At 41.2% G+C, this 27,370-nt stretch overlaps 1 protein-coding gene across 1 annotated transcript; it reads left to right on the plus strand.

The window, feature by feature from the left end:
• Positions 1-6,424: 6,424 nt before the first annotated feature.
• valopa (vertebrate ancient long opsin a) lies at positions 6,425-26,349 on the plus strand. The gene is made up of 5 exons (XM_075483591.1): positions 6,425-6,803; positions 9,302-9,512; positions 14,438-14,555; positions 15,026-15,259; positions 26,113-26,349. Exons 1-5 carry the CDS (start codon positions 6,440-6,442, stop codon positions 26,347-26,349), a joined length of 1,164 nt encoding a protein of 387 aa, XP_075339706.1. The 5' UTR covers positions 6,425-6,439.
• Positions 26,350-27,370: the final 1,021 nt, after the last annotated feature.

Raw genomic sequence — 27,370 nt, forward strand, 5'->3', positions numbered from 1 at the left:
ATTATTCACAACATCCGGTCTTGTTTTGTTGTCTTTCCTGTATTTCCTCCCGTCGAGGAGATGAAAGATGTTGAGGGTTTTCATTTAATTTAACATTAAATTGCTCTCTACTTCGCTCCAGAACTGGCTCGTTGTTGGTTTTCCACTGCTGCCCGCCATATTTGTTTTCTTTTGTCTTCTGCTGACGTTCTATTTATCTGGCGTTATCTGATTATGAGATAAAGACATTATGTGGTTTACACGATCACATGAATAATCTGATAACTCAAGAAATTGGATAATGATCAGATTCTTGGTGTGCATGTAAATGGGTTGTCTTGAAATTGATGTTTGCAAATAGCTAAGCTAGTTAGTATGTCGGGCATAAGTGGAATATATAACCAACATCAGGCTTGCAGCTGTTGGAAATAACATGGCTGTTTAACTAGCTAACATTGATTTGTGAGTAATTCTCCAAACATTGCGTACAAAGGGGCAGAGAAGAACAAATTTTCTGCTAAATTCGTACTTTTACTTTAGTACTGTCAACTAAATTTTGCTGAAAAACTGGCCACACAAACATATAACACCCAAAGCACCTACATTTCATATATACCCTTTTTTCTATAAGCATGCAAGCTTCTGTTTTACAGGAAATTGTATGAAAGCTTAACACTTGCACTTAATTTTGATTGATACAACATGTCAACAGTGAACAATAAGCGTAGTGCAGCGTCTAATTACCCATGACTAATAAACTGCACACTGAATACGCAACATATCAGTATCTCGTTCCAGGATACAACTAAAATACAGAGACCCATGAGTCCCTTTAAAAAAAAAAAAAAAAAATGTTTAGAAGGCTTTATCAAACCCAGCCCACATCCTAACTTCCATTCATAAGTACAATGATGAAAAAGTGTTGGAAGGTTTCAGCAAAAATGAACCCATTTGCAACAGAAGAAAGTTTATGTCAGACTTAAAGGTGATGGGTCTGACAAATAAGTTTTTCTAACTTGGAGTTGCACACGGGAGCTGCCTTCCTCTGTTATTGTTCTCAGTAAACATACTGCTGTCACGGCCATGGAATAGCAGCCGATACACACAAAGAAGGACCTAAGAGCAGACTGACACAGAGAGATGGGAGAAAGAAACTGATTTATTAGTTGTGAGAGTCCACAGAAAGTCCAGCCCGGCAATATCTCTAGGAGGAGAGGAGGAACGGTTAAATGAGTCCAAGGAGTAATTGAATAACAAAAGTAGTTTTCACAGTGAGGGCTCACTGTGTCTCCAGGAAGGTTTCCAACACAGGAGGGGTAATGATGACACTGGCTGTGGTGTGGTTTGCCCGAGATGGTGGCAGGGCGAGCAGTCAGGCATTCAGCGAGGAAGCAGAGAAGAATGCAGGTTGTAATCCGGACACAGTGACGAGGTCGACGGAGGTATCCAAGGATCTCTGAAGAGGCGAGGTTACACTGGGGCACACAGGTAAAGGCACAATAAGTCATAGGAAGGTTTTACGAGAAGCACTGGTGAGCCTGATTACCAACAGAGGCTGTAAGACAATGTGGCGAAGTCTGGAGCTCCTGAAAGTCCTTAAGAGGCCAGCTCCAACAGAGGAGCAGCAGGAGTGCTGGCAGGAGTCGAGTCAAGTCAAGTCAAATTTATTTGTATAGCACATTTCATGTACAAAACAATTCAAAGTGCTTTACATAGAATAAAAGCATTGCAGCAGGAGTGTAAGAAGGATTAAATAAACATAAAAGAACATAAAGAGAAACAAATAAAATAATTAAAATGATTAAAAACAAGCAACAGTCTGGATAAATTAAAAGATACCGTGCAGATTTCATGCATAGACACATGAGAACAGAAATGTTTTTAACTTGGATTTAAAAATGTCTCCATTTGGTGAAAGTTTAATCTCCACTGGCAGTTTGTTCCACTTGTTTGCAGCATAACAGCTAAATGCTGCTTCTCCATGTTTAGTCTGGACTCTGGACTGGACCAGCTGACCTGAGTCCTTGGATCTAAGAGCTCTGCTGGCTTTATATTCTCTGAACAGATCACAGATGTAAACCATCAGCAGGCTTTTAAAATCTATTCTGTGACAGACTGGAAGCCAGAGTAAAGATTTTAAAGCTGCTGTGATGTGTTCAGATCTCTTAGATCTCAGGGTTAAGATCTCCGGGTTAAAACTCCAGCAGCAGCGTTCTGGATGAGCTGCAGATGTTTAATGCTCTTTATGGGAAGTCCAGTTAAAAGAGCATTACAGTGATGGAGTCTGCTGGAGATGAATGCATGGATGAGTTTCTCCTGGTCTTTTTGGGAGAGGAAACCTTTAATTCTGCTGATGTTTCTGAGATGGTAAAAAGCTGCCTTGGTGACAGCTTTGATGTGGCTGCTGAAAGTCAGATCTGAGTCTATCAACACTCCGAGGTTACGAACTTGGTCAGTGATTGTAAGGTCCCGAGTCTCAAGACATTTATCAACGCTGACCCTCTTCTCTTTGCTACCAAACAGAATGATCTCAGTTTTGTCTTCATTTAACTGTAGAAAATTCTCTCTCATTCAGGTGTTTACTTCCTCCAGACACTGACACAGTACGTCTGCTGGGCTGCAGTCGTCTGGTGACAGAGACACATAAAGTTTACACTGGAATGTATCTTTAAATAAGGCAGCTTCTCCCCCACCTTTCCTCCTATATTGGCATTTATCCATAAAACTAAAGTTTGGGGGGGCTGCTTCATTAAGAACAGTAGCACTTGTGCTCTCTGTTAACAAGGTTTCTGTCAGAAAAAGAAAATCTAAATTGTGTGAAATTATGAAGTCATTAACTAATAGTGACTTATTGGACAGAGATCTAATATTAAGTAAGGCTAGCTTTCTGGAGTTTACACTGGTCTCTGACGTGGAACCGTTAACAGATTAGATGGATTCACCCAGGAAGTTGACTGTTTTCGATTCCTTCTTTTACTAACTAATACAGGAATCCTATTGGGTCCCAGCTTGTTCTCAGAACAGCTGTCAGTAGTAAGACTACTAAAGCCGGGACCCTGACCGCATCATGGCATATCTTTGTTTTGAACTCTGGATGTTGTGCTGCTCCTTGAACATCCTGCACCCCCCCCCCTGTGCCCTGCTCTGCCAGGACAGATGATGTAAGAGGAGGGAGGGGGGTGCCCTGCGTTTCTCGGTTGATGGTGGTCCTGGCTGGGATAGAGACATCCTTTTGAGACCTTGGGTGATGTGGAGTAAAGGGTCTGGTGAGGGGGGAGGGCTGGGGGTTGTTTGCCTCGCTGCTGTGTCCTTCAGTCTAATCTGTACAGTCATGTTTGGGTTTGCCGTCCCAACAGCATGACGTAAGTGTGCACCAAGTAATCTGCATCCAGTTCGATTGGGATGCACGCCATCAGGTCTGAAACGCTCCTTACAGTTCCAAAAGATATTAAAGTTATCAATGAACTTAATCCCATAGGCATGAATTTGACAACCATGTGTTTAGGCCAAGCAGTCTGCTGAAAAGTTCAATTCCATTACCCACAGTAGGAATGGGGCCAGAAATGGAGACACGGTGTGCTCCATAGTGAAACAGCAGAGAAAAGTCTTTCTTCAGGATCTCAGAGCCAGTCTTCCATCTCTGAATATCAAAAGACCCTGTGTGGACAATGATCCTCGTGCCATCTGGATGAGTAGACAGAATGGTCAGCAAGATATCTGTCACTTCCCTGACTGATGTATCAGAAAAAGTTATATTTTCCATCTTTGCCATTCTGACATGCTGTGTTGTAGTCCCCAGTCAGAGTGGTATCTATTCCATTTTGTGTGGAGGTGTCGATTTCTTCCGTAGTCCCCACCTTGGTTGTGGGATTTTGGCTTCTCCCAATAATCTGGTCATCTTTGGCTGAGTTTTGGGGCCATTTCTCTTGTTTTTATTCATTTTTTTTAATTACATTCATCATCACACATTCTATTTGGAGTCAACGGATTGTATCTATTATGCAATGGGACTTCAGGTGGTGGAGTGAGTGGCGGAGGTTTAGGTTTCGGAGCAGTCCAGACTCCGTCCTGGACTTCCTGGATACCTGCTCAGCCCCGCCTGGAACTCAGAACACAACCACAATACCACAACCAAGTGCAATCATGACAACTGCAACTTGGGGACATCATTACATCTTATCACATCTTATTGTTTTATATACACATGGGAGAGACGACTTTACATCTGTGTCGATCCAGATTACACCATAATTATATTACAATTAAAAGGTTATTATCAATGTCATTGATGATGATCACATTCAGCATGAACAACACAGCCTTACAACCTCTATGTTCATTCCTTCTACACTCTAATTGACACAACCCCCTCTTGTTTTTGTTATTATTATTCATGTTGTTATTATCATATGCCCTTCTTGACAATTGGGTTGCACGCTTCCCTGCTCTTTAAAATCTACTGATAGACTTGTGCTTATTCATTTGCTCGGCTCCAAAAGAGGAGAGGTCACACACGTCCAGGTTATATACTAAGCCCTTTATAGACTGAGAGCAAGCTACAGTACCAGTTCCCATCTAACTATTCATTGAAAACTGCGAACATCTGCTTTGAGGTTTCCAACGACAGTCAAAAAATAATCAGAGATGATGCATCTATTACAGCCCAAAGCCATCAATAAATAAATGATTAAATAAATGATCACCAACTTTGGCTTTCCTAAAATCTATTTTGCCCTTTGCTGTCATGCACCTCTTTAATTGTTGATAGAGCTAAAAATTGAAATTTGAAGATAAAATGCTTCTCCTCAGAGCAGCAGGCTTTCTCAATACAGTTTAAACCTGCTATATAGTGCCAACTGTGTCTGAGAGTTGCATAAGACAAAATGAGAGAAAACAAAGGTCTCTTGCATCATCAGTTCTTCGACAAACCTTCTGCAAATAAACAGATCCTGCAGGTAGTGAATAGAAGGGACACTAATGGGATGATGATAACTTGAATTAAGATAACACATGACCACGGACCAAACAAAAGCATTTAATTAGCTTGTTGTAGCAGGTGTATCTGCATTCAAAATCCAGTTTTGGGTCCAGAAACTAACATTGCCAGCGTTTATTGCATAAAACATAATATGTCAATATACAATTCATCCAATACATTATATTAATATAATATAATCTTAATCCCTCATATATGCAATAATGGCAGTTTAGCAAAAGTAAACATATTTATTTATATCAAGACATAATTACAAAAGTTTGCATTCCAAAATGTGCTTATTTTTAAAGAACACAAGACAGGTTCTATACCACATAGCTCACCAGGTTGCACCACCATGTTTCATCAGCCCATCTTGAATAAATCAATAAACAAGGTCCTGAGGAGGGATCTGTATTCAGTTAAACCAGCAAATTTGGTCAGCACACATCACGTAACTGTAGAAAATCTGAAGATGAAAAGTAGACTTCCATAAGAGGAATATGATCCTACATGGACAAGCTTCCTAAGGAAACTCAAGCTGAAAGTTACAGACATACAGTAGATGACAATCTGCATATGTGGACCTCAGAAGAGATGTGCATGGAAAAAGTATTTCGCAAGAAAATTGGGCAAAATTCCCCAAATAAGAACTGAAAGACTGATAATAACTGACAACAAAAAGTGTCTACAGCTGAACAGCTGCCACACCCTCACCTCACTATTTTCTTACCTCCACAGTCCTGCACAGCACTCACTCAAAACTGTACTTATTCATTTTAGTCACCAATGTGTGTTCTCATTGAATTGGGTCTTTTTTTCAGAATACTTTTATTTTCAAGTCAAACTAGAATTTCTTTTTTGTGAAGTACTTTAAGCTGCACTTCTTGTATGAAATGTGATTCAAAGAAAGCTTTTTTTAAAAATAACCATTATCAATCATGAATCGGAGAAATTACTGAGTTGTAAGAAAGGGACAGAGTGGGATCGATTCTGTCTGCAAGGTTCACGCGGACTGTTTGCAGACGTGGAGACTTTGATGTTGTTGGAGCGGTGATAAGAAGCGCGCATGGGCTGGAGGAAGAGGTCCTGTCGCCTCTCCTGGGGGCAGCAGTGATGCAGGAGCAGCCTATATAAGACCTTCCAAGATGCCACAGACCGGTCGTTCGTTCACTTGCGCTTCTCAAGACAACGCGCAACTTCTGCTCATCTCTCCCGCGGACATCCACGCTTTCCACTTGCGATTCACTTTCACAATTGAACATCATCGGCGAACCTCTCTCTGTGCCGCTTCGCCATGCGCTCCGGCCATCGCGGGATTCAACACATGAACTTTGCCAAAGACTAGCGCAAAAGCGCACAGGATCCCCGGCGCGTCTGTCAGAGTGACTCCGCGTGAAGTTGTGAGCATGACAAAAGGGAGCAAACAGGATTTTCTCTGAGTTAAGGTCGCCAAGCAGGTATCCGACACTCTGGGCATGGACAATGGATACGCTGAGTTTGTCAGTTAACGCAGTGTCCTACACCGTGGCGGCAGAGATACCCAGCACCGATGATCCTTTCACCGGACCCATTAAGAACATCGCCCCGTGGACCTTTACTATCCTGGCCGTTCTCATGTTCGTGGTCAGCTCGCTGTCTCTGACCGAAAATTTCCTCGTCATGTTTGTCACTTTCAAGTTCAAACAGCTCAGGCAGCCCCTGAATTACATCATAGTTAACCTGGCCATTGCCGACTTTCTTGTCTCCCTCACCGGTGGACTAATAAGTTTCTTGACAAACGCAAGGGGGTATTTCTTCCTCGGGAAATGGGCTTGCGTCTTGGAGGGGTTTGCTGTTACTTTTTTCGGTAGGTTATGTCCCGTTTCTGTTTTCAATGATTGAGCTGAATAAATACATGTAACATAGCTGTAGGTGTCAGTGTTGGAGCTTTTTTAATAATAATGCAAAGGTGGATGATGACTGTTAAATAACTTCACATTATGCCAGACTCTCATCAGCACAGACCTTTACCACCATGATTTATGGCATCTGGGAGTAAGATCAAATTAGTCTTGTGAGTTTTTCAGAAACACACGCACACACACACACACACACACACATCTACATATCTATATAGATAGATATACTTATCATTTTGTTTTATCTAAATAAATGCTGAGTCTGTTCAGTGTCTTTGAGCTGACATATATAAGATTATTAATGTGAAATATGAAACTCTTATCTAAGTTTGTCTGAGTTACACACATGCTCCAGTAATATGAGAATACAGGAATTAATTTTCATGAAGGTATAAGGATGTAGGCGAGCTTTAGAAATCGATATACGAGAATCTACTCCGAGTGCAACCTCCTTCACGCACAACCTAAAACTCACGGATTAGGATGCCAGATGTGTGTGTGGAAAGTGAAAGAGAAGCCACTTCACTATGTGTTTCAATAATAACTTGTGATATTGTTTTCATGAGCCTCTGGTGTAGATTATCATTGCGAGATCTTTGATAACTGCACCTGCAAAGCATTTTCCCTTCCCTGTGCTGCGCTGCTCGTGCAAAAAATAGATGGTAGGATCAGTGGCAGAAGCCCTTTATGACTCTGTAAAGCCCAAATTCAGAGCCATGCCCTGTGCAGAACCCCTCTCACAGGCGCATGACTTGCAATAAGTAGGTTACCAAAGCCGTGACCATCAATTTAACTAAGTCAGTGGCTTTTGTTTTGCAGTCTTTAGTGAAGCTCTTCTCTTTGTTAAACAGCACATAAAGATTTTAAAAGTGGGATCATGAGACTCCAGTGCCTCGCAGAAGCCTGCAAGTATGTGCAAATAAGAGCAAAGAGAACACTTGATCAGTTCATGCAAAAGCCTGCTTACTGAGCTTTGGTACAAGGTGTGTTTGATCCCCCTTTGGTATTTTGGACAGGTTATAAAGAGGACTGGTGGAAGAAGTGAGAGGATGTGCTTATCTCTGACTGTCAAGCTGACAGACTGAATGCCAAACAGGAATCCAACTTCCCACGAAAAAACAGTATGATGAGTCTCATATGACAAGATTAGAATATTGTCAGATCAGTGTCACTTGAAAATGTTTAAGGCTACTGTTGTCCTGTGAATAAGATTAAATCATATATCCCCAGGACACAGACTTCATAAACAGAAAATGATGCTGAACAACTCCACTGGGACGACTCGTGTGGATTAACTGTGCATCTTATGGATAAATGTCATCGTGTGTCCTGGTGATTAGGGGTCATGATGCATTGTATTGTCACGCAAAAACGTACCATTTTCAGACATTAAGTGTATGAAATTGAATGACGCAGGGCTGTAAACTGTCCAGCACATGGCTACACAAAAATAGATTTTGTTCCGGGAGTTAGCTGGGTCTAAAGTAAAACTAGCTATGCGACATTCTAGTTTAGAAGTTAGCAAGCTGTGCATATGTATAATCAGTAGTCAACTCAATTCAGGCTCTCATCTAAGCAGGGCTCTGGAGCTTATGTCTTAGCAGCTGTTTGGGTGATTGACTGATGTGTGGTCGTTTAACCTGTTTATACATGCGTGTGTTTGTGCGTGTTTATGGTGTGGTGTAGCGGGAGTAAATGTTCCTTGTATGGAGATAGCTTTTGCATTTGAGCAAAACAGATGCTGTAATTGATATTCTGCTCAGGGTGAGAATGTTTTCTGTTTCTGTCTAGATTCAGATTTTCTTTGTTCATATACTCCTGGTCAATGGACAAATACATGGAAACTTGACAAGTAAAAAGAGGGGTGATGGTTCTCTAGAAGAACACTCCTTTCATGGTCAGTTTTAAACTTAACAAAGCTACAAAAGCAGCATTGAATGGGATGCTGTTCAATCTTTTTGCAAAAACTAGATGCCAGATGCATATTTTATCTTCTCCTGTGAGTCTTGCGAGCAGAAAGTGTACCTGACTGTGCAGGGATAAGTGATTAACCAGTCACTGAAAGTGACTTATTACCACAATTAAAGTCTGCCTTTTTTTTTTTTTTTTAGCCCATTAGGAAGCAGCCTAATGCGTCCACCCCAGATCATTAAACTACTTCTAGCAACAGCACAGACGTGGTTACACGATGGGGGAACGTCTTCACCGGCTGATCTCAATTTGAAGTTCCAAATCATCTAGATCTAATGCAACTAAAGACCCCTCAGATTGAGGGGGAGGGGTTCTAATAAAGAGGCAACAACACATTATGAGTTCATATTTTATAAATAACTTCTTTAATCAAAGTGGAGTGCTCTTTATAGTTAATAATAGTTCATATTAATTACTCCTAAGATTCAGTGATGTGTGCTTCTGACTGCTGTCGCTGCACTGCTGTTTACCTCAGGGATCGTGGCCCTGTGGTCCTTGGCTGTTCTGTCCTTTGAGCGCTTCTTCGTGATCTGCCGGCCACTGGGGAACATCCGACTGCAGGCCAAGCACGCGATCCTTGGTCTGCTGTTTGTGTGGACCTTCTCCTTCATCTGGACCTTTCCTCCGGTCCTGGGCTGGAACAGATACACTGTGAGCAAGATTGGAACCACCTGTGAGCCTGATTGGTGAGAATTGAGTCTTAGTATCTTTGTAACCCATAAAGGTCTGTTGGAAAGAAGAGAAAAATGTGAAATTGTAGGTTCAGTTAAAAGAAATTCCTATGCTGAGGGTGCAATTTAACTGGTTTTACCACCTGAGAAATTAGAGCAGTAAAAACAGGATTAAGGGAAGTTTGTGGGTTATTGATTTCAACTGGAAAATTACTTCTGGGGCGGTTAAGATGCCGCGGCAGTATTTCACATGTGAGTTTTAGTGGCTCAATCAGCACAACTTTTATTGTCTTCACTCCAATTATATAGAGGATGGCAGCACAAGTTTCGGACCATATCTATAAATCAAAGCAAATAATCTTGTCACCATTTAAATAGTCCAAAAGTCCATATTTTACCCTCCTTTTCTCTCTGTTTTGGTCAAAGTTTTGGCTCTTACGTTGCTGAATCTCCACTATATTCTCAAATTGTTGCTACCTATGTCTATCCAGTTTGGTGCTTGGTAGCTAATATAAAGTGGTTTTATTCATTTCATTATTTTCTTTTTTTTTTTTTTCCTGGTTGAATGAAGTTCAACCATGGTCACAGCCATGAGACTGAGTCAGAACAGTTATGTATTTTTAAACCAAAACAGTGAGCTGAAAAAGGCTGAAGGGTGATAGTTTTGTCACTGTAGCTTTGTTTAGACGTCCTTCACTAACCTTATCAGTGGTTGGAAATATATTTGTTGCCAAAATTAGATTATGACTTTAATCAGATAATTGACTTATCCTCACAGCAGTTTGTGATAAGTACCTTGTTTTGAAGCACCACACTGGGGTTGATGAGCAAGGGCACTTTCCCATACAGATTTCAGATCCATTTAAAAACTTTTGAGTCTTGACCTGTTCAAACATTAGACTTTGTTAGTATAAACACTGTGTTTTGCTGCAACTTTAAGCTATCTTAAGCTAGCTCGATAGTTTTACCTCAATTGTAACCTGGAAATAACCCTTGGCTCCTTATTTTTCTAATCAAATACCTTGCACACAAACAGATAAAGATCGTAGACATTCTGCACTCTGCCCTGCAGCTCAAACCTAGATTGCCGCTTCAGCTGTGTAAGCTCACATAAATGTGTTTTCTGAAAAAAGTCAAGGAACAGGTTGGCTCTAACCCTGACCCTCAGAGTGCTATCCGGGTAATGCCATTTAGCTGTTTTGATCAAAGATGCGCAGATATGGGGCTGAGTGTTTGCCTCAAGCCCTGTAAGAGAATCATTGCTCAAATGAAGTGATTAGAGAACAAATGGTTCAGGCAATACAATGAAGAGACCACCTAATGGAGATTCCCTCCACACCGATAGCAGGATCCTCCTCTGATTGCGCGCAGTGCGAGTTCTATCAGAAAGCATTTTGGTGAACAGCAGGAACTGGACTGTAACATGCACAGCCTGATGCATTTTAAAAATCTCACTTATGTATATCCTTTCGTCACTGCACACATGTAGACTTCACTGGCAGGCTTTTGAATCACTGAAAGGTTTTGTAGAACTGTGCAGTGAAAGGTAGTATAATCTACCTGGCATTAGATGACTGCACCCTTAGGTAGTGTCTCTATGTTGCCAGGGTATATTTACTTGGCAGTTTATTTTTCAGTTGAAACACATTAAGCCTCCAAATCCCACTGGTAACCAATGCCCCCATTATGTACCATATTAATCTAGAGAACTTAGGTCTCTGAATTTAGGAATGACCTCCAGCCTTGGTCAGATTACTTGATACAATCTAGTACTTTGAAGCTACTGACATTTTTAAATTTATTCTAGCCCTCAGGTACTGTCCAAGACATTTATTACAACATTATTAGTCTGTCATTTCAGATCCCTTCATTTCCTGGAAAAATCTGCTCGTGCAGAATATTAGTTACCCTCTATGTTCGATTCACCAACATCATTTTTTGGAGGTTGGTCCATTGCTCAATTCCCATGTTACGTAAAGACACTTACCATACATAGGATATGTTTTTAGCTCATTTTTATTGTTTATGTCTACATGCAGTAGGTACAAGATTGTCTCAGCTCTTCTAACTGACCCAATCCCTGACATCCACTCCCTCAACCTATGCTAAGCAGTAGTGGCTGGTGGCTATTGTTACTAAGACAGTAGACTACACAAAGTGAATGCTTGTGTGCACATGCACACACTGTCTAGTTCTTATATTATATAATAATATATATTTATATGAGCATATCCACAACAAGATCCAAATTATTGATACTCAGTCAGAGGAGAACAGGACTTAAGTAATGTTTAAAGTATCCATCCGTCCATTATCTGCCGCTTCTCCGGGGATCGGGTCGCAGGGGCAGCAGCTTGAGCAGAGAAGCCCAGATGTCCCTGTCCCCGGCCACTTCCTCCAGCTCTTCCTGGAGGGACCCCGAGGCGTTCCCAGGTCAGCTGAGAGACATAGTCTTTCCAATGTGTCCTGGGTCTTCCCCGGGGCCTCCTCCCAGTGGGACGGGCCCGGAACACCTCACCAGGGAGGCGTCCAGAAGGCATCCTAACCAGATGCCCGAGCCACCTCATCTGACTCCTCTCGATGCGGAGGAGCAGCGGCTCTACTCCAAGCCCCTCCCAGATGACCGAGTTTGTCACCCTATCTCTAAGGGAGAGCCCAGACACCCTGCAGAGGAAGCCCATTTCGGTGGCTTCTATCCGCAAACTCGTCCTTTCGGTCACTACCCAAAGCTTGTGACTATAGGTGAGGGCAGGAACGTAGATTGACCGGTAAATCGAGAGATTCGCCTTCTGGCTCAGCTCCTTCTACACCACGACAGGCCGATGAGGAGTCCGCATTACTGCTGACGCCACACTGTTTTGCCTGACAATCTCGCACTCCATTCTTCCCTCACTCGTGAACAAGACCCTGAGATAATTGAATTCCTCCACTTGGGGGAGGATCTCATTCCCAAACCTGGAGAGGGTATTCCACCCTTTTACGGCTGAGGACCATGTCTCGGATTTGGAGGTGCTGATGGTCATCCCAGCCGCTTCACACTCGGCTGCGAACCGCTCCAATGAGAGCGTGAAGATCACAGACCGACGACGGTAACAGAACCACATCATCCGCAAAAAGCAGAGACCCGATTCTGAGGTCACCAAACCGGACCCCCTCAAGGCCCTAGCTGCACTTGGAAATTCTGTCCATAAAAATTAGGGACAGAATCGGTGACAAAGGGCAGCCCTGACGAAGTCCAGCCCTCACCGGAAACACATCCGACTTACTGCTGGCAACGCGGACCAGACTCTGACACTGGTCATACAGAGACCGAACAGCCCCTATCAAGTCCTGGAGCACCCCCCACAGGACTCCCCGAGGGACACGGTCAAATGCCTTCTCCAAGTCCACCAAACACATGTAGACTGGTTGGGCGAACTCTCATGCACCCTCTAGGACCCTGCTGAGCTGGCCCACTGTTCCACGGCCAGGACAAAAACAACACTGCTCCTCCTGAATCCGAGACTCGACTAGGCGACAGATCCTTCTCTCCAGTACCTCCGACTAGACCTTGCCAGGGAGGCTGAGGAGTGTGATTCCCCCTGTAGTTGGAACACACCCTCCGGTCTGTCACACCCCCGATCTGCCAGTCCAGAGGCACTGTCCCCAATTTAAAGTAGTTCTGGAGCCACCTGTTTAATTCAGACTGATTTCATGAATGGTGATGGAAAGACATTCTTTGAGACGACTTGGTTTTTGTTTATTTTTTATTTTTGGATCTACTGGGGAAACAGAAAAGCGTCTTTGGTCCAGTGACTCAAATGAGTGACTGCAGTTTTTATTTCCAAGAAGTATTTAATTTAATTTTATAGACCGAGTGGCTGGTTAAGAACATATGTGGCTGGTTAAGAACATATGTGGCTGGTGATCCATTAACCCATAAACTAGAAACGGAAAAAATTACAGCCAAAAAAACCCTTCAAAATTGTGGGATGGAGATCAGAGAAACACTACACAAGGCCTGGGATTGATACATAAATGTATTACATCAGGTAAAAGTACAGAGATTAGGGGTGCATGACTATCTATAAGGGTGCAGTTAGAAGAGAAGTGAGCATGCTCAGTTTGTGCCTTCAGGGCCTTTGAATGAAGGGAGAAAGTATGAATGATTCAGGAGTGTGCGCCCTAGAACATTACAGATATCGACATTTTCAGGCTCTCAAGTGAACTGGGTTTAGAATTTCGAGCATTACTTTTTCAAAATGATTCTGCTCATTTGTACTTAAAGAATTGCTTAAAACTCCACTGTTTTCAGCCACAACATTGCTCTGCCCATAAGCGACTTCAACAACCAGACCATAAAAAATATGTAGCACGAAGTATTATGGACATATAGTTCTCATTTGTCACATGCTAAAAATTAACAAGGAATTAAGAATAAAAAGCACAATCACAAAGATGACCTCACCCACACTTCCTTTGTTCAACACGGATTAAGACGGATGGTTGCAAACACACACATGCACACGCTGCTCCGTCTGCCAAGTGGATCCCCAGACATTAATCTTGAGCTTTTTTCATTTGAAGGTTGTAGGTGTTCTTATGGAAACCACTTAATTAGACTAAATTAGTGTCCTCTGGGTTCCTAAGTGATTCACAGAGATTTGTCTCAGCTGTGAAATTTGCCTTTTAACTGTAGCTCAAATGAAGTGCAAAGCTGTTGTCTTCCTCTCGAGTCCCATAAAAGCCTCTGCATTTTGAAACGGCTCATTGCTGGGAATAGAAGGGTTTGTTTACCTGTTTGTGCTTAAAAGGACACTTAGGTCTAAAACAGTCGGTTAGATCATGGAATGCATCAGCCCGCATCTGAAATCACTCAAGATCAACTCAGTGTATCGTAACGGTAGATAATGGCATGTTGAAAAGTGAATGTCAACTTTTTTTTGTCCATCTGTAAACAGGTATTCAACTAACATGAGAGATCACAGCTACATCATCACTTTCTTCACCACCTGTTTCATTTTGCCTCTTGGAGTGATATTCTACTGCTATGGGAAGCTGCTGCGAAAGCTCAGACAGGTCAGTTCTATAATGCAATGCACATGGAAAACATTGTTTTTTGGAAATTTACTTCCTGTGGCATTTGTATGCAGTGTGCTTCACCGAATGTCTTATTACATACAGACCTGTCACCGTCATGTTTTTTTTATTTTTATTATAGGGGGGAAAAAATGCGCCTGATGCAGTTCCAGAGTTTATAGATATGGTCAGGCTAATCTTTCTTTGGGGGTATACTCAGAAAATCTCGGAAGATCTCTTTTTATTGCTGCTGACACTCGGGTATATATTAAGTAACAGTGCAGCATGTCAGGTTGTAAAAAAGCTGCATTGTCCTGCTAACTGAATGTGACTGTAAATTATATGTCACCTGACAGCCACGCAGCTGTAAATGAGCCAGTGATTGGTTACATATGACTGAGGTTAAATCATGCCGGCGACCCGCCTCATTAACAAGATCCTTACATATTTGGTCTTTCTCCCTCCGTCAGGTATCCCATGGTCGTCTAGCAACTGCCAGGAAGCCTGAACGGCAGGTGACCCGCATGGTTGTGGTGATGATTGTGGCATTTATGGTGGGTTGGACACCCTACGCGGCCTTCTCCATACTGGTCACAGCTCATCCGACCATTCGACTTGATCCAGTGCTGGCTGCCATCCCTGCCTTCTTCTCCAAGACAGCTGCCGTGTACAACCCAATCATCTACGTCTTCATGAATAAACAGGTAACTTTTCATTTAGCTACGTTCAAACAACGGGTCAATTTGTTTTAAGTTTGGTGTTGACTGTCCACACTGTCATGTCGCAGCTGATCAGATCATGTTTCTGTGTCTAGACATCAAAAGACGATTTATATTGGCTGCCTTTTTTAAAAATTTTTATAACATCATAACGTCATTACAGAAGGACCTAAATAAAAAACAAGCAGACGATTATTTCAGCATCTGTACATGACTCTCCTTGCTGTCTTATGCTGCGTGTACACCAAGAGCGACCTACGCTACCTGAGCGCCGGAAATCATTATTTCTCTATGGAGGGTGAGCTACCTGGGCTACCAGAGCAGATTCGCCAGTGGCGAAGAGAACTGGGCTACCAGAGCGGATTCAAGCGATTAAACTCAAGCTAACATTATGGTAATGAGCTATGACGCGTTTCGGCGAAAACCAATGACAATCCACAGATTTTAGGGGTCCGACAATCCGCGGGGTTCGCGGAAACAGACGTGTAAACTTTGGTTCCTATCCAAACAATAGTCGTTTAATCCTGAGACTGTTGCAATTCCCGTTTTGAGTGCTTCAATACAATAGTGTAGTAACCCCACGCATACCTTTCTCACTGCAATTAAGTTTTATTTCGGATTTTATTTCGAATTTAGTTTATTTTTGACAGCTGCCTCTGCTATTCCTGCTCTTCTCAGGTGTACCTAATGTAGTTTTACATAATTTGTAACGTGATGTATATCTTGTATAACAAATTGTAAATAACAACACGTTTATTCGTGTCCCTGCCCTCAATTTCCTCATGTTTTTTTTTTGCGGGGGTGCTGCACAGCCGCGGGGCCTTTAAAAATTGAACATTCTAAATGTGACGTCACGAGCGAACCAAGCTACCAAAGCAAATTGTCAAGCGAAGCTTCTCCAGCGACCTCCGCTACCAGGCAGCGTAGGTCGCCCTTGGTGTACACCCAGCATTAGAGTCACAGCACTGATCCCTCTCAGCTCTTGCACAGCTCCAGATTGACATCGTCAGTGTGTGTTGCTAAGTGGTGGCGCCAGACAATTCTTATAGGTGAGGCTTGATTGAGACCATAAATCTAACTGAAGTGGGACAGAAAATTATGTCTCAATAATGTTTTGCCTGAGTCACATATGCAGGCAAGTGCTACACTCAATCTGTATAAAAGTGAATGGGAATCTGTACGTGCAGATGCAGTTCTTTGAGTACACGAGTAGCCCTCTGAAAGACTTCATGATTTGCTTTTTCAGGAGCCAACAGTCAACACTGAGACACATCTGTTATTTATAGATTTTATAAGTCTAATTCAAACCACTTCAAATATGGTTTAGAAGTGACTTTTATAGAAGTCATTTTTTTTAATTTTTTTAATTTTTTGCTGACTTTTTTGTCTTTTTTCAAGACTTCTTAATCTAGAACTAGAAATAATATAATTTGGATATGCCAAAAAAAAACAAAACTAAGTGACAATCTGAATATAGCTTTTTTTACTCTAGTTAACTTGATTCGGCCATTTCAACCAGTAGCTGAATTCATACAGACACCCGACTGCTTGTCTGAGGCAATGAAGCTACTGAAGAATGCTGAGATGTTTTCTCTGGCATTAGTCTGTCTGTCAATAATGCATGTTGAATGAATAAATTCAATTAAATCCAGAGAGTACATTTGAACATGTGCAGCTCTGCTGAAATTTTTATTAGCTCCTTATAGCATACTTGTGAGGCTTTCAGTTTTCAAAAAAAGCTAAATCCATCTTTTTTTTTTTTTTTTTAAAGCCACTGACTTTGTTAAATTTTTCATTAGCATGTCTGCCAGTTTGTCTCTGTGAGTGAGACAAACTGTCTTCGGATTGGCAAGAGTCTAACAGGTTTTCTAACAGGACTGGTGCTTATTTCTTTTTTTTTTTAAAGTTGCTGCAGCAAAAAGGTCTAAACAGGGCACATCAAAGAGTTGTAGTAGTCTGTGGTACTTGAGAGTTAGTGAACCCTGTAGAATTGAATCTAGGTCCACATAAACCTCAGATTTTCTCAAAAGTCCTAAAAGTAGGCGAAGAGAATCATATCAAATTAATGTCAAAACATTGCTGACCAATCTGGTCAATTATTTATGGAGGAAAATTACAGATTTTCTATCGGGGATTGGCATAGTGTATGAACTGTTTTGGATGTCTGGTGGGACTATACTGAGCAGAAACATCTGCCCCTAAATATTTCAGGTAGCTCCTCCTCAATCATGCACTTTGACATCATGTAAAGGAATTTTGGCCAATTCCTTTGTACACGACAGCTTCAACTCCGGAGTCGTTGGCGAGTTTTTATCAAGAACTTCAGGTCCCCTCAAGTTCCTTCACAACTTTTGTTGGATTGAGGTCTGGACATTGACTTGGACATTCCAAAAACACTGACTTTATTGACACTGACTTTTCTTTAACCAGCCTTTGGTAACTTTCCTCCTGCATCACCACTTATTTCTTTAGATTCAGTTCGCATGATGTTTTGACACTTTTAGTTCTAGAATTGAGGCTTGTCCAAATGATCCTTATGTAATCAAAGTGGGCTTCAATATTCTTTTTGGTTTTTCATATAAAACAAGATGCCTACTGATACCTGATTCTCATCCTGGGCTTGTGTAATAATCTGATCTTATAATTATATAATTATAGTTATAATTTCTGTAATTTATATTGAAAAATTAGAGTCAAAGAACAGAAAAGCACAGTGTCTTGCTGTGTCTTAGAATCCACTGCTGATGTTACGCAAATCCTCTTTTTTCCCCCCCATACTTCAGTGAAACTGCTGTAAAGTGAGTATGTAATCAAAAGTGCAGATTTTTTTTTTTGCAAACTGTGCTGGAACTTTTTGATAAAAGGTCAAAGGCCAGTACAATTTTGAAAACCTAATGTAAATCAGAAATTAGTTTAGGTTTACTGTTTGTTGTCAGTAGAACTTTGGCAGTTGTGTAAAGGACGCATGAGACGCGCGCAATGTAAGACACGGAAAGAAAATAGTCCCAGATATTGAGTCTTTAAAAATGTAATTGATGCCCTGAAGGTATTAATGCCCCTGATGTAGAAATGGAACTGACACACATACTTTAGCTCTTTTCTGCCTCTTGTTTTAAATGTAGAAAAACCAAAAAGCACGCTGTATCTATTTTACATTAGTATCTTTTAACTCCTTCCTTAAAGCATGTTGGTGTCCCCACTGTTTGTAGTTCTACTATGAATTTCTAATTACTATGGAAGCCCTAAACGGCCATAGGTACGTACATTTTATTCCATCCGTTTTCCCGTGATAACGAGATAATTAATTCGAGATTTCGAGAAAACAATTATCCTTTTCTCGAGATAACGAGTTAATTTACCAATGGTTTTCGAGGCCACTTTTTCTCCCCAGTCCGCTCTGTTTATATGTGTTTATGTATTTCTGGCAAAGGTGTACCCATTTTTACCCCCCTTTGATCTATTTTTGGAAAGCGGAATGGAAATCGAAGTACATGCATAAGGGCTTTGACACGGCGCCTAGAACAGACTCTGGCCAAAGAATGAGTCGCTAAGATTCACTAAGATATTTACAAGATGTAACAAGCAGACTTTGATCAGAACAGAGCTGCTTCAGATAAGCAGCCAGTGCTTAGATGAGCTGACCTCTGGAGTGTGATTTTTTTATTTATTTTTTTATGTGTGTCTGTGGGTTACATAACAGGGTGAGGTGAAACAGAGTTTCAGGGGTTTCCGCGATGCATGCGTAATGCTACTTGTGGTTTTAGAGGGAGACTGCCTCCAGTGATCTCAAAGGTCAAAAGACTTCTCCCACAGTGTGTCTATGTATCACCTCAAATGGGGTTATTTCAAGTACATTTCACATCGGGCTTTGAACAGGCTTTGGTCTTTCAGTGTCATTTCAACAAATCGAGAGGCCAGAAGAGATCTAGGAAGGAAGCAGGTTTTAAACTCAAACCTGGACTAGTGGACAATTATTGGAAATCTCATGTCACTCTCAATGAAAAAGTGAGATTCTGATATATTAAGGCTGTTTTCAAATTTCCATTTGTTCCCTGTAGCACACAGTGTATTGAGCTAGCCATTACACCTATTAGCATTCTGAGGATTTATGCAACATATAACTGCAGATATACTGAGCATAATTAGGAACCACTGATAAATTCAAGTGGTCTGGCAGTGAGTGAACAAGTGGATGGTTCGAACATAGCCATTTACTGATTACAGTTAATGTAACAAGAAGATAGCTACTGCTTTCTCCTGAAAAGTTGAACATGAGGCGAAAGGATGATTTAAATCCTACATACTTGTGGTTCGCCAGATAAAGTGAATAATCAAATAAATGATAGTTTTGGGTCACGAAAGAAACTTTCAACTGAGATGCTGTTTCACAGAAAATCTATTTTGAAACAGTGCGTGAGACTGTGAGGGCAGATTCATTGTGAGAAAAAGAGTTCAAGAGCTCATCACGAGTGCCATCACACTCCAAACCTGCAACGGACAAAAAACACTGATGACTCTAACCAGGTGACTCCTCTCGAAATGTTCCAATCAGACACATGTGGGCTTAAAGCATGCCCTTAGATAATTCCAACAACAAAAAAAGCATAAGCGCTCTTTGCTCTTTGCACAGTAAGTAGGTATATGGAATCAAAGTGACTAATTTATGTTGATGGCAGCACCATGCGGCCATGTTTGCTGTATTGATGCGAAAATTCAGCCTGCAGAGGGTAAATGGCATCACTCTTTCTTGAGTAATAAAAGTAATAAACTCTCAACCACAAGCAGCCTTGACTCAGTAGACCTGAAGAGCTGCAATGCCAGTAAAAAAAACAAAAAAACAAGACCGTGAAAACACAAGAGGAAGATGGCTCCATGCATTATTATTCACTGAGCTTGGCAATAAAACAAACGGAGTGTCTATTTGCACCCCTGGTACAAATAGCCTTGGCCACACAGCTGAGCTATTCACACCCCGTGACGTAACACCAAAATAAAAGCTGCTGGCTTGCATAAAAAAACATGGCGGACATCCGTTTTTTCGTCATCAGAAAGTGAAAAATACTACTAGGTTTCAGCACTAATATCTGTTCCAATTAAAAACTAGATGGAAACATTGTGTTTTATTTTCATAATCGATGTTCAGTGAACACATTACAACCGTCAGTTTGTTAGTTTTTAGAAATTTCGCGATCATGACGTTCAGCCATATTAACTATAAAGTTACCTGCACACCACAGATATGTTATAGGATCAACTAGCGTAGTGGTAAGCGATTTGGGTAATGGTGCAGGAATCCCGGGTTCGATTCTTGCCCGATGCGTTTTGGCAGTGAGAAGTGATAGTGCGCATACCAACGTCTCTGCAGAGAAGGCGCGCAATTTGAAAAACAATTCAGTTCTCAAACGGAAGTTTTGATTGCAACAATTAGCTAGTGCACCAGGGTGTAAATAGCACACTTTGCTGTAAATAGCATACATTATTCTGAATGTCTATTAGCACCCCTGGTACAATAGCCTTACACTATTCACACCACTGATCTATAAAGAAGGTTCTTTATAGATCTGTGATTCTTCACACCCCGTGAATTACCACCAAAAACACCTTGCTCGTGAGCACAAAGGCCATTGCGGACATTCGTTTTTTCTTCATCAGAAAGCGAAGAATTCTGATGGCACTAATATCTTTTTAAATTGAAATATAGATGTCTTTCTTAACTCTTAGCTGAGGACATCTCTGGCCTAATGGATAGCGACGTAATCCTCCATACGGGAGACAGTGGTTCAACTAGCTATCGTTTCATGCTAAATCACCTCTCCCATTTTTCGTTATGATTATTAGCTATATAACCAAAGCAACCATGAAGCAAAACTTTAGCTGCCATTTCAGTTTATTTTTTCATAATCATCCTTGGGTTCAATTTGAATGCGAGTAGTAGATCGAGATATCTTATGCCCTGTTGCTTGAAGCATATACCTTTGACCTGACAAATAGCATACACTTCTATTGCACCGGGGTACAAATAGCATACACTTCTAATTGCACCAGACGGGGTATCAATAGAACACATTGCTGAGTGCACCGGGGTACGAATAGCATACACTTCTAATTGCACCGGGGTACAAATAGCATACACTTCTAATTGCACCGGGGTACAAATAGCATACACTTCTAATTGCACCAGGGTACAAATAGCATACACTTCTAATTGCACCGGGGTACAAATAGCATACACTTCTAATTGCACCAGATGGGGTATCAATAGAACACATTGCTGAGTGCACCGGGGTACGAATAGCATACACTTCTAATTGCACCGGGGTACAAATAGCATACACTTCTAATTGCACCGGGGTACAAATAGCATACACTTCTAATTGCACCAGATGGGGTATCAATAGAACACATTGCTGAGTGCACCGGGGTACGAATAGCATACACTTCTAATTGCACCGGGGTACAAATAGCATACACTTCTAATTGCACCGGGGTACAAATAGCATACACTTCTAATTGCACCGGGGTACAAATAGCATACACTTCTAATTGCACCAGATGGGGTATCAATAGAACACATTGCTGAGTGCACCGGGGTACGAATAGCATACACTTCTAATTGCACCGGGGTACAAATAGCATACACTTCTAATTGCACCGGGGTACAAATAGCATACACTTCTAATTGCACCGGGGTACAAATAGCATACACTTCTAATTGCACCAGATGGGGTATCAATAGAACACATTGCTGAGTGCACCGGGGTACGAATAGCATACACTTCTATTTGCACCAGGGTACAATCAGCATACAGTGCTGATTGTACCAGGGGTGCAAATAGCCGTTAAACTAGAATACTCCCAACAAAGGATTATAGCGGTAAATGCATAAAAGTACTCACCCCCCCCACGGCACACTTGCTATCAATATTACAGAGAAATGCATTGTAATTTTTAAAGTGTCCTCACTTATTCCAAAATGCATGCTCAGAGGTTTTATGATTTGTATGTAGTTTTATTCACGTTTGTGTTTTAAAAGCATTCGTTTTACATTTTTCATTTTGTAAGTTGCAGGATGTATTGCTATGACAGTTTGCTAAATGACCAAAGAGACTCTTGTTAAACTGAAAAAGCTCATATCCAAGCCACAGAAGCTCACATGAAATTGTGAGTTTCTGTGCTTATTATTTCAAAGAGTATATATTTTTGTTTTCCTGCATATGAACAAAACAAAAAGAATATAATTCAATAGTATACCTGTAAAACAAACAAGGTTATAGATGATTTTAATGTTCTAACAGTACAGCCATATAGTTAGAATGTGTTTGAAGTTGCTGTTAAGTGCATGAAAGTACATGGAACACACTTCTAATGGTGATTATGTTAGTTCCATTTAGAAATGGACAATAGATATCATATGAATAACCAATCATTACCACCTAAAGTATATTAGTCAACAGTCTATCTGCAAGTATACATCAGAATGTTAAGATCTCATACACTTAGCATCTTCAAAGTATTAAGACTTCCAAGTAAGTTTTATATCCACAGTAGAAGAAACAGTGTTTGAGTTAATTCTCACTGACCTCATTTTCAGTAACAAGATGCTATTTATCTCTTTTCTTTCAATATAAATGTTTAAAAACCAAAACTATGTTACCTGTTCTGATAGTGTTCCATATGCTGCTCAAGTCATAATGTGTTGCCTTTAGGTATTTATCCTTAAGCTGCTCTCCCATTCTGACGTGGAGTAATCTGCTGTAGGTGAACAGAGGTAATGTGTTTCAGGCTATTCATTTCGCCTTTAAGATGACATTTTATGACCTTATGATTTAGAAGCTGCTCATCTTATTTATTCATTTTTTTTTGTAAATTGGTCATGGTTATGCATCTGTTTGAAATGAGGCGTTTGAGAGCGTATTTTACACTCAGTGGACAACCGGTGAAGTTATCAATCAATGTCTCTGCTCTAAAATACGCTTTAACAAATCTTCTTAAATTTCGGTTTATATTGTCAAAGGTGAAAATTCCCCTTTAAAAAAAAAAAAAGAAAATTGTTACGGTGCTATTGAATGATGGCGTGCTGGACAGTGTTAAGTATTACTAATGTTACAGACCAAACCCGTACAAGGTAGCGCTAAGCTGTTGCTGGCTTCACTCAGACTTATGTTTCACCATTGTTTCTTGGACAGATCCTACTACATCTTTTAGAAAAAATTGTATTTCTTGTGTATTGATATATGTTTTATAATCAACTCAGCCTTATACATTTTCATAATGCCGGTGGGTTATTTTACCGGCATAGAGAACACAGAACCTATAGTAAGACATTTGGATTTACTCCTACAGCTGCCCACTCCCGCTGTGATCTGCATGGATGAACAGCAGCTGTGGAAAAGAATAAACAAAATTCTCAGCCGCAGTCAACAAAGATTAAAAATGTAGAAGCTTTGGGGAAGCAGGAAACTCCTGATCAAGTGGAGGTTGGGTGTAATGCCCAGGTTTAATATGCAATCATGAAGTTTTGCAACATCAAGAGGCTTCTTTCTCAATCTATTATCAAGACATTTTGTTTGTTAGTTTTTAAGTGGGGTGGTGAGTAGTAGTTGTGAGTAGTCAGTGTCTTATCTGCAGTAGACAGCGGTCAGAACGCTGAGTTTGGAGAATCATATGATTTCCTACTCCCGAGGGGGCCAGAAGAGCCATCTGAGACGACTCAAACCTCAGTTTTACAATATCCTAACCATATTCTGATTATGGTGTTTACATAAGCTTCCATTAGATGTTTGGTTCATATTTATATTCACATTATGTAGAGCATACTCCGATTAACTATCATTCATGCCCACGTTTTTATCACCGCAATAGCTGTGTCCATCCAACATTACAATTATTTCCAAATCACTTTAAACATCAAGCTAAAGCCAAGAGTTTCTCCTTTACCCCATAATTGTTGGGGGTGTTTCTGCATTTGAGCTCCACCAGAGCCTATGTTGCCATATCTTGTGACATAGGCCGCTTTCGGACAGACCGTTCTAAGAAAGTAGTTATCAGAACTACCCTCCTCGAATTCCGTTCTGATAACTATCCTTCCCCAGCGGAACTGTTTCAGTCTGCATTCGCACATAAGTCGGGACCTGATAGGGACTGATGCGCCGCGCACAGCCGTCTGCTTCAGTGACGTGTTAGCCGTTAGCCGTTTAGCGCTACATTCAAACACAAAACAAAACGGTAAAAGTAAGGAGAGTAGAAAAACACCACCAAGAAGCTAATATGGAGAGCGGGGAGGCCACTGTGTTTACGGTCTGGATGATGGTGATATTAATCATGGACAATCACATCAGGCGTCTAATATCGAGGCTGGAAGAGCTCACAGAGAGAGTCAGGAGACGATACTTTTTCATTTCATGAAGGAAGAAAGGAGAGCAGAGCGCTGCAGACAAATGAGACCAGTGTGAGTTTAACTTATTAAACACCCGCCGGTTGTGTCTGTGTCGTATGAGTAAACATTTCAGCCGTGATAGCATGACATGGGGCGTAGCTACCGACCACCAAACACCTCCGTCAGATTAGTTCTATAGAACTATGAAAAGACCCGACCTCGGAGAAGGAGCTAAATAGTTATAGGAACTAAGGGAGAAAGCCCCGAGTTCCTGTATGTCCGAACACGGGAGAAAACGGCCCCGCGGATTATAAGGTTATTAGAACTGCCAAAGGTTCCTACAGTCCGAAAGCGGCTATAAACACGCCCCCATCCCGTTTTTCTCAGTCGCACAGCTTGACTCCTCTGCTTGACTCCTCGTGTCTTGGTCCCTTCCACCGGAGATGTGAGAAGAAGAAGCGAGGCGACAAGCGTATTACAAAATTAGATGTCCTTGCTTTAGAGCGTCATTTTAAACTGACATCAGTTAACTCTGACATGTGACACAGCTGTCTCGTCAAACCATTGTTTATGTTGCAGCCTACTGCTTCATTCTTTCTGTCACACGAGCATGAAATCAGTTCGACAATGAAGATATTTATTAGATATTCAATTAACACTGTAGGATTAATGTGCCACGGTAAGACATTACCAGTTCAGAAAAAATAAAAAGGTTACCCTCACTCATAGCTCTTCTAGTAAGCCCTGCGGTGCATTTCAGGAATTCGGACATCCTTCAAAATGTTTAGCTGTGAAGATGGAGCAAACTAAAAGGCTGAAATCAGATGAGCAGAAAAGGAAAGCAGCTAAACAGAGACTCTTCAGTGAGCTGAAATGCCACAAGTGCACAAAAGCAGGATCTTGAGCCCTTCAAATTGTTTAATTTACAAATGACTAATAATGTTTAACTGAAGGCTGATGAATCTTGTTCCTGACCACCAGCTCTGAAAACAGCATGGGACTGACTATGTGTTTCGCTCATCATGTCTTCCAGGATGTAAAAAAACCATCCCATGGACATGTGAACGTAGTCAAATAGTCATAATCACATAGGTGCATGTAAGATTAAGATGAGCGTAAAAAAGGGGAAGTTCAGTCACTATCCGTATCAATTAAAGGATTATTTAACACACACAACATTATTTGCTTAATTTTTAGAGCTGAGAGGCAGTTACTGTACCTTAGCTACCTAATAGATGCAGAGGGGATGGCAAGTATGGCATGCCCCAGAATTTATAAAAAAAAAGCCATTCATGCCTTCAACTACTAGAAAAAACTATTTTGTGACACAGGTAAGTGAAATAAAATGCAAAGAATGAGAGGTCTGGGTACGTTGTGCTGTTACAGGTGTTTGTAATGTTCACTGTACCCCAAATCATTTGAATGAATCTAACCCCTTTGAATTCTCATGCTTTCCGTCCAGTTCAGGAAGTGTCTAATCCAGCACTTCACCGGCATGGGGGTCATCCCAGAGAGTCACATGAATCAGACCTCAGAGCGACCTGGAATTACTGCTGAGAGCCAAACAGGAGAGATGTCAGCCATCGCGGCCCGCATCCCCGTGGGCGGCCCTGCATCACCCAGATCTGATGATTCTCAAACTGACTGTGGCTCATTTGCTCAGCTTCCCATCCCAGAGAACAAAGTGTGCCCACTGTAACAATACACCTCATCCCAGTAGGTGTTCTCTCTCACCGAGAATGCATAGTAACCTTTTTGTCATCAAGCTACTGTGTGTTCCAGAAACTCTGGGGGGAAGAGATGGTGCACATTGAACTTTTGGATTTGAATTGTTCAGAATTCTGGAAGTTTGGAAAAGTCTTGCACTCCACCATGTTAAAGTATTTTGTGTAATGTTTTGTTAAAAAAAAAGGACAATGAAGGCAAAAAGAATGAACCGAAGAGAAGGAAATGCTCAAAGCTTTTCCCAGTAGGCACCTTGTAAATATTTGCTTTCTGGACCCTCTTCTGTCCTGTTATTCCAGTATGTCTCTGTTCTCCTCTATCATTGCATGCCTGGCAGTGTATCACATGGGACGGCATTTGATTCAATGGACTGCAAAGAACACAAACCTCGACATCACTAAGTTGAGGGCGAGCCAGTTTTTTTTTTTCGAGTACCAGAATGCAACGAGGCTTTCATCTTGTCCTTGCCTTCTCCTTTGAAGCCCCATGATAGCTCCTGCACGGAGAGCATTGTTTTTCTATGCTGTTTCAGTATTTGCTTTGGCAGCATGCTTGATTCATCTTTGCGTGTCACGTGCATGGAGCAGTCTTTTGAATTTGGATATTTTCACTTTCCTGGGGAGTCTAGCTTGGGTCAAGGCTTTCATCTTTAGATGAGATGGTCAAGTTGACTTGACAATGTCAATCCCCCGTTGCCTCTATTGCAAATGTAGGAGGACAACATATTTATGAGTGTCAGCAGGGGCTCAACAAACAAAAAAACATTCACACAACTCTGCACGACACATATACATGCAGTAAATATACATGCAACACAAGCTTGTAGATATGCACACAGATAAAAATTCAGTTTGTTTTTATAAGTTATTTTATAAGTTCACTGTGACGACAAAGTGCACCAATATATATCAATAGCACAAGAGGGGCTTTGCTAATTAGCCATGTGAAAAGCTATGTGTTTTTCCATTACAACTACAGATCAACAGCAATATAAA

This window comes from Odontesthes bonariensis, chromosome 2, assembly GCF_027942865.1.
Source record: "Odontesthes bonariensis isolate fOdoBon6 chromosome 2, fOdoBon6.hap1, whole genome shotgun sequence".
Taxonomy (NCBI): Eukaryota; Metazoa; Chordata; class Actinopteri; order Atheriniformes; family Atherinopsidae; genus Odontesthes; species Odontesthes bonariensis.